Source organism: Betta splendens, chromosome 5 (assembly GCF_900634795.4).
Source record: "Betta splendens chromosome 5, fBetSpl5.4, whole genome shotgun sequence".
NCBI classification, from domain to species: domain Eukaryota; kingdom Metazoa; phylum Chordata; class Actinopteri; order Anabantiformes; family Osphronemidae; genus Betta; species Betta splendens.
Genome location: NC_040885.2, coordinates 5,833,066 through 5,845,474, shown reverse-complemented (window position 1 = coordinate 5,845,474; position 12,409 = coordinate 5,833,066). Strand labels below are relative to the sequence as shown.

Below are 12,409 nucleotides of genomic sequence, written 5' to 3'. Positions count from 1 at the left end.
TGGATCTGTAATTAATAGTTAATAAATCAGGTTTCCCAGAGGATGTTACCATGGTAACATAGAATCTGTTGCTAATGCCACAGACATTTACTGTTGATTTAGACCAAATGATCCAATCAAAACTATGAAACGGTGGAGGACAGAAAACGACTGGTAAAAACCTGGCTTTGAGAAAACCTTCTTTAACAGTATGAACCTGCTGAGTAAAGTAGATTATATATATATTTATATAAATAGCGAGAGCGAGACATGCAGCATTTGTGCCAGAATGCAGGAGGTCATGACCACAGCCAGTGTCCGCCGTTGTTTGGCCAGGATGTCCGACTTTGCGTTTCTCTTTCCTTCCTGGCAGCCAGAAACAAACAGGAGAAAAGTCTTAACGGCAGCATCGATGCCTCAGGGAAATGAACACAGTGCACATCTACCACATTTTAATGGAAATATTTATTACAAGTGTTAAATAAGTCTTCATGCCACTCCTACAGAGCTGTGGAGGTTCACTGTACAGGAAGCTTTTCACAGTATCGTCCGTCTCCACTGACACTGATGCAGCGGAGGAGCACGTGCACATCTGCCGAACGCCGTCTCCTTTACATGTCGCTCTACGTTTCAACACAATGCGTTTACAAAATGTCCGCAACAGCATTCAAAGGAAAACAAATGATCATCTGTACAGTGTTTCTACAATTAAGTTAGCAGATTAAGACACAAAAATAGACCATCTCAATTAACTGCAATGCAAACTCTGAAGCTACAGTAACCTTTAGATAAGAACAAAGAATGCAATGTTACTGCAGATGCAATAAATAAACCCCCCTTAAAATCCAAAAAGGTTGAACACAAAGAGCAGAAAACGTTTGCAGGGTTCATGGCTGCGGCTGGAATGCATGACTCTGATACAGGCGGCTGCAGAGCTGAGTCCAGGGACTGGGAACGACTGGCGCAGCCCTGAAACGCCCCGTCATGCTAGTGGGCCTCATGAGAAACCCAGACATGCATGCAACGCAGGTCGAGGCCATGCAGTCATGGTGTGTAACATCCATCTGTCATGAAATATGCAGCAGTTGCAACCAACTTGAATTTATACACCGGTTTCTTGCTTGGCTCATTGTCACCTCACCCTGTGTGCAATGGAACGAGACTGTTCACAAGTGAGTTCTTCAAAAACATGTCGCATCATGGTTACAAATAGGTGACACCTTAAAACCTCAGTGTTGCGTTTGATGTTTAAACAGTCATTACTTCAACCGTACGGAGGTTCGGCAGCTGGAGAAGACACAGCTCCAAAGTGTTTGCATGTTATTAGAGCACCAGCCTCGACTCAAACCACACAGAGTATAGGTGACTTATGGGCCTCACACTTTAAATGGACAGTGTGTAGAGCAGCTGTGGTGTGTGGGAATGTGCGTCAGGTAATGCTACATTTAACTCTGTATCTTCTAGAGCCTGAATGGAGGCGTTCATTCGGTGCTGATCCAAGGTAAATTCCTAGCAGGATGAGGACTAAGCAGATTACACAGCCTGTGCTGCACAACCAATGGCCGCTTTAGCGTTTAGCTCTAAATATGAGCAATCATGTATCTACACGTTGTCCTAGGTCACTCACAAAGCCATTCAGCGTGGGTGATCGTCTTCTCTCAGGTCAGGCTGCGTCTGCTAAGAATCATTGAACCTGTCACTTACAGACACACAGGAGACCAGAGCTCAGTGCTTCCCTCTACTGGGCCCACAAAGAGTTAAACATCCCGAGGAGAGTGCGAGAGTGATTAGCATCAGAAGGTCAGTCCAGCGTCATCAGACTCCTCAGCTCGAGTTAAACTAGCCTCACAAAGCCAGACACTGAGCTACTGAAGGTCTATATGTGGAAAACAGTCACGGCTGAACAGATTGTGATTAAAGCTAGCAGGAAACGGCGGCCTCTGAAGAAGGATGCTGCTGTGTTGTAGCGTTCCCTCCCTGGGAACACAGAGTCTTACACCACACTGATCCTCAGCACAACCTGACCAGTCAAAGTTGGGTTAAGGAGCCACATCCGCTCTGCTTTTGGTGGTTGATGTGCCTCTAACCCTGAGACTCAGTGGGTGGCAGTGCTTCCCTTCGTAACTTACCACCCGCAAAACAGTGCAGCCTCCATTCATCATTCCTGCCTCAGTTCCCTTTAAATGTACTAAATCTTTCCTCCAACCATGACAACTGGGCTGAAAGTGCTCTTTAAGGCTTCTAGTGCAAGTCTTCTATGTGGATTTCATTTGAGAGTCAGGTGTAAAATGTGATCCCATGACACACAAGCCAATCCTGCCACCTGAGCCCAGAGGCAACCTCTGCAGTGTTCCATTACGTAGCAAAAAGTGGCTCTGAATCATGTGAGTGGCCAAAGATTAGAGTTTGTGTGTGATTCTTCAGAAACTGTGAAACTACCACTGTCTTCACTGCAACAAAGAGTGGATTAGGAGAGCTCGAGATCAGAGGAGAGCCTGGGGATGACCGCTGGGGCAGAGGCTGGGATTTTCCAGCAGGTCTGGAAAGACTGAATGGAATGTTTATCGGAGCGATTCTCTGTAACCATAAAAGAAGATGGAAAAGCGGCTTGAGCACAGATCTGTACAGAATTTGCACAAATCCACTCTTCAACCAACATCCTCATTCAGTTCCCCAGAACCAGCGCTTGTTAACCTGAGATGTTAACTCATCCAGTGACCTACACACAGCACTTATATAAAGACACACGCAGCGATTGCTAGAACACAATCGACCCAACCAGGTCCTTCCAGAGGACAAGTCCACTAACACAGAAGATGAGCTTCATACTTCTAGCAGCAGAAGTTTGCTTGGAAAACTAAATGCTGAAGTGAAGGTGATGTCTGGGAAGTGCAGAGCAGAAAAATCATAGCTGGAACAGGGAACTTAGCACCAGAAAGAGAAACAAGAGGAATATGTGCAGATTAGAAACGGGTCAAATATCTGCTCTCATCGCAAACCATGGAGGAAATGAATCTAAATTCAGGTGATGATACTATAGACACACATCAAAGGTGTGTCTGGGGTCAAAAAGGCATTAAATCCTTCTGCAGTGCGTTTAGACCTTCATTACCAGCGTTGTGGCAGCAGGTTTCAGGACAGTGAGCTCTACACTACTGCTCACAACGCCTGGTTCCACTGCCCTGAGGGCAAAGCAAGGTGACAGTTCATCAGCAGAAATCAACAACACGTACATACAGCAAACACGCTCGCACATACAGAACTTTAGGAAGTGTTTCTTGAGCAGAGATTGGAGGAATGAACAGGGATGCCAGGCAGACGGTCTCGTAGAGCAGAGGAAGTCTTCACGCCTCATTCTGGGATCCGCAGCGCCATCACTGCCGGTTTGCTCTTGAAGTATTGGTCGAAACGTAGCACAGCGTATCTGTGGGAAGGTGTGGATGGTACAGCAGAAAGGAAATTAACTATATTTAAAGACTATTATATATACTTCATTGATCCCACAGTGGGGAAATCAGAGTCTGCCTTTGAACCCACCCCCCGGGGGCAGTAGTACAGCACACACACACACACACGTGAGCAGAGCTAGAACGGATGGTGAGGATTAGAAAACGGGTCTCCTACTGTACATCTCAGTCCAAATGTTCAGTGTTAAGGGAATGATGCAATGCCACAGAATGACTTGTTCTTGTTTAAGGTACAGAAGAGACTGACTTCAACTACTGCTCTACACAGGGTCACCACACAGCTCCAGAACTTACCCGAGGAAGTCAAAGTCAATAGAGGAGTATTTGGCCTGGATCAGAGCCCAAAACCCCCAAAAGAAATGAGAAGCCTGCAGAGAGAGACATGAGATGAGGTGAAGTAAGTGGCAGACTGGCTGGATGCGTTCATGTGCAGATATGGTTCCTCACCAGAGCAAACTGGTTGACCTGCACGTAGAGCGTCTCCAGCTCCCGGGGGCTGACCTCCTCTGTGTTCTTGGTGAAGAGCTTATAAGCCTGCAAGTACGTGGTGAGCCAGTCCATCTGCATCCCTCGACTGGGGTACAGCCCGTAGTCCAGCTCACTCATGCCTGATAGAACGTACACCAGCACACACTACAATAATCCATAGCGTTGGGAGCTTTTACTCATATCATGCTATGTTTCAACAAACCTGCAAATTCATTGAAGTGGTTCCCGATGTCAAATGCCTGATAGTTGTAGCTGGAGTACTCGTAGTCTATGAAGCGAACGTGACCTGAAGGAGACATGAGAGGTAAAGTGTATTTAATGTGACACCGACCAACAGGGGTGGTTCCCTGACGAGGATCCAAACAGTGCTGTCACAGGGAGGCACCAAATACCATGCATTCAGAGAAATGTGTAGAAGGTGACTTTTGGAGCTTTAGAATGAAGGTGTGAGGTTAAGACAAGACATGCTGACCATAGAGAATCCAAATGCAAAGATGTATGGCATGTATAGTATGGAGACAGTTTACAAATGGCCTTGATCTGCTGCATCAATCCCCTACTGACTTCTCAGGAAATGCATCTAGAGAAGCTACTGCAAAACAGGGAGATGTGCTGACAGGTGACAAAGGTGAAACCCTCTGTGCACTGGGCAGGTGCTACTGTCAATACAGAGGCTTTCCAACTAATGATATGCAGTACTTAAAGTTAAACTGGCTCATGTTTGTCCCATCCTGTGCAGTAAGTTAGGTCACATTGTGTTACTACACCCATTAATAGAATGAGACCTGAAAGAGGCCCATTAACAAAAGGTATTTGGTGTTTGTTTAAAGATAAATAAATTCGAAGTAAAAATGTACAGTAGTTGAAGTCAATTGAACATGAATCCAGTGAACTGCCCTCACTAAAGGCTTGGGGTGGGATGGGTGGGGGTCTACCTACCCTCTTTGCTGTTGTGGATGATGTTCTTGCAGAGCAAGTCGTTGTGGCAGAGAACCACAGGGGAGCCGAGAGTGGACAGATGTTCCTTCATCCACACCATCTCTTGCTCCAGCACCGTTTTGCTGGGAACCTCCTGCTGGATTCTGCACACCAGGAAAGACAGGCACCAGGTTCAGTTTGGTCTTTGGTGTACAACATGAGAGGCCTATAACACACCACTGGTCCAGCAAACAGGAAAAGGCCACGTAACAGTAACAGGGGCAACATGAGCAAAGCACCACCAGCCGAGACAGACAGCACCCGCTGACCTACACCAGAGGAAACATGCCACTAAGGAGACATAGATCTAAAAGAGCGCAATATTTACTCTATTTATTACATGTGGCATTTGTGCACATTCCAGCTTTTTTCCCCATCCGGTGCCCTTTACTGGAGGAGGCAGAGTGGTGAGCCCAGACCCCTGAGCTACATGCAACTGTAATGGGCTTATGTGGATTAGCCATAGTCGGCCTGCTAGCAGGAAGTGAGACAAAGCAGGAAGTCCTGGGTCACTCAAAGTCTCCAAGGAGGCTCCACCTGCGTCCTCGCCAGAGTGCCTGGAGCACAGCAGACACAGAGCTTCACCTGTGGAGGAGGCCGGTGTTTTCTCCCTTACATCCCAGGGCCGAGCACGTACGAGACGTGGCTGCATGGCAACAAGCTTCCAGGTGCTGCCAGGACCCGACGCTCTGGCTGCAGGCGTTACCAAGGAGGCGGTGAAGTGAGCCGACACAGAGCAGAGCAAACATCTGCTGGGCCACCGCATGCCTCGGACTCCTATCCACTCGGCTAGAACTGTCACTGCTACATAGGGCTGGACTCAATCTGACAACAGTGAGCGGGCGTCTGGCCACTGCTCTGGTTCAGTGAGGTGCAGACCCAATGGTCTTCATCTGAACCTTTAGTCCTGCTTCTGTGGGGAAGAAAAGGCAGATCCATGACATTTAGGATCATCAGCCCCACGTGTGGACGACCTGGGCTGAGACTGGTTACGAACAGTTTTATTCACCCCGAGCTGATGAAGCCTTGAATGTTTTTCTCCTCATGAGGTCTACTTGGAGATGGTGATTTTCACAAACTTATGAGCAACAGCTCAGAGGAACAGCAGCCGATGTCCCCCCTGGAAAAGAGTTTAACCTTCACAGATAGACTGTATGAACAGAGAATGCTGGAGCCTTTCCCTCCGCAGAGAACCTCTGCTTTAGGTCTACACGTATGCAGACTGGTGGTTGTCGGGTGGCAAAACCTAAATATTATGCAGGAAGCTTCTTTAGTTTATAATTTATAATATGATAATAACTTGTTCACGTTTGATTAGAGCTAATGTTGGCTGAAAAAAACGTAACCCATAAATGTATAAGAAGAATATGCACCATATTTTTACAACTGAAGTGGGAAATCACAGAGCGACAAACAACAGTTAGGATGAGGCTGTTTCTCCTACACCTGATTGGCAGAGGAGCCTCCATTAGAACGCTGTCGTTCACTGAACGCGATTGTTAGAAGTAGCCAAGAAGTAGATGGCAGGAATCCAGCTGGGTTTGCTGGTGTAGCACCTGGTAAACCACTGGGCTCACATTGAACCATTAGGAGAACGTTAGGACACGGAACAGGATATTTATTTAATAAGAAAGCTTTAATACAGAAATGCTGAGCTGGGCAGTTTATGCAGGGAAGCTGCCAACATCCCTCAGGTAAGAAGCAAGGAACTAAAACCCCTCCAGCCCAAAGTGCAGGGCTTAGAAATGGTTTGTTGGGTTTAGTTGTGTAAGGTCTTAACCCTTTGTTTGGAATTAGTTGCATATAAAAAAATTGAAAAAAGTAAATAGAATTAATTTACCAGAAAGTATAGCCAGAAATTATTGCTGCAGATAGACATGACACCAGGTGTTGCCTTTTAAATAACAGGTACAATGTACATGTGGAGGTGCATTTTACACAAAAAGGTACAAACGCACTATGTAGCTTTGCTTTGCAGCGGATCCTCGTCAGCTACACTTAATTTTTGACAGCTTCAGTAATTGTTTGTATTTGTAGATTGTGTTCATCCAGTTTTAGGATCTCCGCCACATCCTGCATAAATCAGTATCATGACTGTGGTCCCACATTTCCTGGATGTTCTGACACGCCTGGTTTTTAGCGTGTAAACCCTCACCAGTAGGGAGCAGTAGAGAGACTGGCCTGTGATGCGGATGTCGCGTAAAACGACTCTTAGCTAGCACCACATCTATTTTGTAGTGTATATAAATGTGCTGTAGTACTTCACAAATATATAAAATACATTAAAAACTAAGTTTCAGCATATTTAATATTGGCACATTTTGGTAGAAAAGCATTGGATGAAACACCTTTAGTGTAAAGTCTCTAGTCGTAGAAGTGAAATGAGCTCATCGCTCTCTGGTCTACTGTTTAAGGCAAAACCTGTTTCAGGCTGCACTTCAGAGATTTGCATCATCGGTGTGAGCTGTAATGTTGAGTGTAGTTTGAATTGTGTTGACTGTGCCATGAATTCTGCCTGTTAACTGTTCAAACAATGGCCGTTCCTACTCTGACGTACCCTCAGCTGTGCAGCATAGCTGCTAAAGCTAGAGCAGATACAGGATGAAAAAGTATTTAGTCTAGAGACCTTTGACCTATGTTTGTTGTTTATTTCCACCCTGCCTAAAATTGCCCATTTGATAGTAATGTGACAGCTGAGACACGGGTCAGTGGACATAAAACACTTCTGTATTGTGTTTTCCTCTCAGAATGAAGCTAAACCTGCTCAGTCTTTTCCACACCATTGTAGCACCAGCCTCGCACGCTACTGTATGTTGTATCTAAACAAATTACATGTGCAGCACTAGGTTTGCATTTTGGAACAGATAAGACCAAAATGCTTGTCTTTCTATGGATTCCTGACGCTTGCCTCTTTGATTTGCATTTCTCCCAGTTCTAATAAGCAGAAGCACCGTACAGTACAACACCTGATGTTGGAGGCCTGCTCTGTGAACTCTGTGGCCACGAGGGAGAAGTACTGTCGCATCTTAATCCAGAGGTTTGGTTTGGGGATGCAGCCATTGTGTGCATGGATGGCATGGATACGAGCCATCTCCCTGGCTATGAGTCTGCGACGGGAGAAACACGCACACACAAACGACTAAGATTAGAACAAATTCAATTATGATAAAGAACTTAACGAAGTGCTTTGTCTGGGCATATTTACCTGATTAGAGAAGGATCACGGACATCCTGAGTCCCAAGGGCATCCCCCTGCATGAACTCATAGCAGATGCCATTCTGAAAGGTGCAGTAGAGCCGAGGGGCACATCCATTAGCATGTAGCACCTAGAGGAAAGCCAGACAGTTAAACAGTTACACATAGACAGGCTAGTTCAGAGGGCGGATGCACAACTAGACTACCTGGAAGCTCTTCAGCTCATTGTCTCTGTCCACAATCAGCTCGGTCCTGTTGCCATACACGCGCACCAGGACCACATCCTCGGGACTGTCCTCCACGTAGCAGCCAACCAGCTTGTTGGTGGTTCCATCAGTGAAGAGCTGCAAGATATGGAGATGCAGTCAAATAGGCTCACATGGACACGTGCTGATGACACACCAGCTCAGACACATAAACGCTGAGCAGTTTCAGGACAGTTCCGTGCTTTCTCAGATTTCTCAGATGACAGCTTTGAGTTTGTCCAGTTTGTGACAGTGTCTGAACCCAACCCTACATGTTACCTTATCAAACGTCTAAACTAATCTAATGTACCTGAAATAAAGTGTAACATAAATTTGCTTTAGGGAGAAAGTGGGTCGTATGGTTCATGCCTACTAAAAAAACAGTTACCTGTTAGTGTTTTTATTTATTACCAAAGTTCTCCAAAACGTCATGTGTCACTTCTAAACACCCATCATATCAGTGGTGGAGCAGCTCTCTTACAGTTACTATGCAGCAGCTCAACGCTTGGCTGGAAACACAATAACAACATACATGCGCTCACTAGACGCTCACTCATACATATCTGGCATTCCATGCGTGGCTGGCCACAAAGATGGGCATGCAGGCATCCCTGTTATGACTGCACGCATACGCCTCTGAAGCCACATGACTGATCCCTTCTACACGCCACACAATGCACCGTTAAGACTGCTGATCAATACATGGACGCTCACCGATAAGCTTGGACTCCGACAGAGGGAAACATCAGCCATACGCGGCCCCATAATATGTGCGTGAGTGAGTGGACCCTGGTGCGACTGCATGGCGAGGTTTCCTGCCCAGGTGCTGCCCCCTCTAAACAGTGGCCCTGCTGCTGTGGGACATCCTTCCCGGTTTGTTTACCCTCAGACCTTCCCCAGCCGGCGTGTGGCTGTAGTGTGGTACTGACAGTGGAACTGAGCGCGTGCCGGGTGATGGCACTGCCAGTGTGGCCTTTAGGAGGCGAGGTGAGCACAGTCATGTTGTGGGTTGCAGGTGTCCCATGCAGATTCACCCAGCAGGATGTGAACACAGGTGCCAGCCCTCAGCCCACGCAGAGACTGGGCTTTTCTGAGGTAGCACTTCATTCTGTACATGGCCAGTCACCACTAAACACTTTCTTTCCTTTGTTTTAGAGCAAACAATTATTTAATCTGCTCATAAATGCAACAATGGCTCCTAAAATTAATCAAATGTTTGTGCACATCCTTATTAATTAACACAATCTAACGATGCAGCATTCAAAACAACTTGTTACCCGTTCCCCTCTTTTGATCCAAAGTCGAATTTTCTGACTGTGTGAAGACTTTTTTTTATGAACTGATTGCTTGAGATCACTTTTCCTCATAATATAGAGTAACGGGAGTAGATTGTTGTGTAAAGCATTTTACATGATAAAATACTGACAGAATTCACTTTGTTGCACATTTTACCATTTACCACATTAAACCATCTAAACTTATCTATATGAATGATGATATGATGATCACACCTCCTGTAGTGTCTCTGAACGTCACCTCTATGCCAAATACATAAGCAAACCTGGCCTACGGTCTTTGCCTATCTGCACTGTGAGGCGTTGTCCAATCAGGTGGCAGCTTTACATCACGACCTGTGACAAGATAACACTTTGCCCTTGGCTGTTGACAGGGTGTGCAGAAGTGTGACAAACATATCTTTTGATGAACGCTGACCTGACTTTACTCAAATAGAGAATAGTTTCCTTTCATGTCAACGAAGTTTTACCAATTAGTACCAATACCACACACGTCCTGGGGGGTGGTCTGGAGCTTGACGCTTGTAAAGTCTTCTGACATTGGCAACAGCTGTTTTCCAACTTCTTTCAGACTTTTGATGTGCTTGAACTCACCAATAGGTTTCCCCTATTATTAACGAGTGCAGTGAAGGCCTTTAACATTTTATAGGGAGAGTTAACAGCATGTCCCACACACAAGGGAGGAACTAAAGACAATCACACACACACCTGACTATGAAACAGCTGAGCACCCACCTGTCAAAAGATTCTAAATTAATTTAATGATATCTTTTCATCCTCCAACACTGTATGGTGCAGAACCTAAACAGGTGGCACACAAAACACTGAAAAGTGTTCTAAAATGACCCATTTTGCTTGGTTTATATCCCACAAAACGTCCTTCAAGTATAAATTGGTCTGTTTTTTGTTTTTTTTGACACTGAAACCAAGTCATGAAACCCAAGGGCCTCTGTGGTACAGAGCAGGCTGTAAAACCTGTTGTGGCCTTAATAATTGTGAATAAACATATGAATATATATCTGAATAAGTGTCCAAAACAATTTCCCTCTGGGACTAAAAGTTTTTTGAATCTGGAATCTTGAAATGTGGGCTCGCATTTAGCAAGAACTTGCATGTGGTGTCAGTAGTGTTGTGGTTATGTGATATTTACTCCAGCAGATCTCAAACTGCTCTACTTTCCTACCTTGACCTGTGGGATGTAAACGCAACGACGACTTTCCACAGTGCGAATTGTAAATTAGAGTGAAAATTAGTTAACATGTGCAAAGACACTTAATGTTTTAGTCCGATTTGACTCAGTGCTCAGTAACTGGGTTTCCTACTTAAACGTATCTAATTTAAATGCAAGTAAAACACACAGAACCTTTTTTCTTTTTGGTCACAGGCAGAAATTCACCTCCACCATCTCAGCAAAAAAGTATGCGTTGTGTTCAACGCTGGTAGGAGCAGTCACAGTGTGTCTGTGTGTGGAAAAGCAAGGGTGGAGAAACAATACAGACGCAAGCAGCCAGAGGAAGCGTGAGATCCTCCAGGTAACTGCTCTGAACCATTAAAGTCATATTAAATCACATGGGACTCATAACAGAAGAAATAAAATGTGAGTCTTTAAAGTCTTAAACGCAGTAACACGCGTTTGCTGTCATACCACCCAGAGCTGATGCAGCTTTGATCTTCTCAGTCCTCACATGACCTTTGGAGGCACAGCCAGCAGCTCCGAGGCTCCAAGGCAACACGCTTCCTACTGCTGGGATGTGATGCTGGCATCATCCTTTACAGGACCACAAGCATCATCCGGCCAAAGTAATGTATCTGCAATGACTGGACTTTAATGTTCACCTGTTCTCACTTAAGGACCCGATGAGTGGCTTCACGTTTAGACTGCACCTCGGCATTAATGCTCTCATTGCCACTATTACGGTAATGATCTCACTAAGCTCATCAATAAAAGCAGGACGATAAACCGTGGGTGACGTCATATCAGCGCTGATGAACAGAGTTATCAGAGCACAAGGACTTCAGATAGCTAACCTGCTAACTTGCTGACATAACAGACGTAGTGCAGCGCTTGGATCACAGGTCCATATCAATCTTGCTGTAACGCAGTGTCAAATTGTAGCCGGGCTCATTCATTATTGAGGCGGCGCGGGTTAAGCTAGGTTAGCCGAGGGGCCGCCGGTGACGGTGTAACGGCTGTCACTCTCGCCTAGCTTAGCCTAGCCTAGCTTACCTGCTGCTGACAGCCAGACGCTTACCTTGGTCCTCACGCGCCCGCTGTCCCACGCCGGTCTCAGCTCTTTGATGAGCTTCATCGCCCCCTCTGTCACGTTGTGTTCGTCCACGAAGATGGGGATTTTTCTAATGAGCGGCGAGCCCACGGGCACATGTATCTGCGTCTCCATCCTGACACGTTAATCTCCGAGCGCCGCTGCGGATACTGCTAGGAAGTGCCGCTAAATGTCGGTGGGTGTGATGGTGTGATGAATGAATGAGGCAGATTTCCCCGTTGCTCGGTAGCTGCAGCGGAGCCGATGACACGCAGGCTGAAACTACCGGCTCAAGATGCTCGTCGCCGGCCAACTGTACCATTTCCCCCTCCTTGGCCCCGCCCACCTGGGATCATCCGATTGTACCAGCGATAGACACACCGCGGCAGGACACGCCCATCTCTTCCGATTGTCTACGAAAGGGCCCGACTGTGGCCGAAACACAAGCCTTACATGCTGGGGATGTGGTCTGACACTTATTAGTGTTATTATGATA

The 12,409-nt window shown here is 46.1% G+C and overlaps 1 protein-coding gene across 1 annotated transcript; it reads right to left on the bottom strand.

Annotated features, from left to right (window-relative positions):
* Positions 1–425: 425 nt before the first annotated feature.
* Positions 426–12,124, bottom strand: etnk2 (ethanolamine kinase 2). Its single transcript, XM_029150619.1, has 9 exons — positions 11,902–12,124; positions 8,316–8,453; positions 8,119–8,240; positions 7,880–8,020; positions 4,875–5,017; positions 4,138–4,221; positions 3,894–4,054; positions 3,741–3,814; positions 426–3,403 (listed from the first exon to the last, which is right to left on the bottom strand). The coding sequence occupies exons 1-9, from the start codon at positions 12,046–12,048 to the stop codon at positions 3,331–3,333; spliced, it is 1,083 nt and encodes a 360-aa protein (XP_029006452.1). The 5' UTR covers positions 12,049–12,124; the 3' UTR covers positions 426–3,330.
* Between the last annotated feature and the right edge of the window lie 285 nt (positions 12,125–12,409).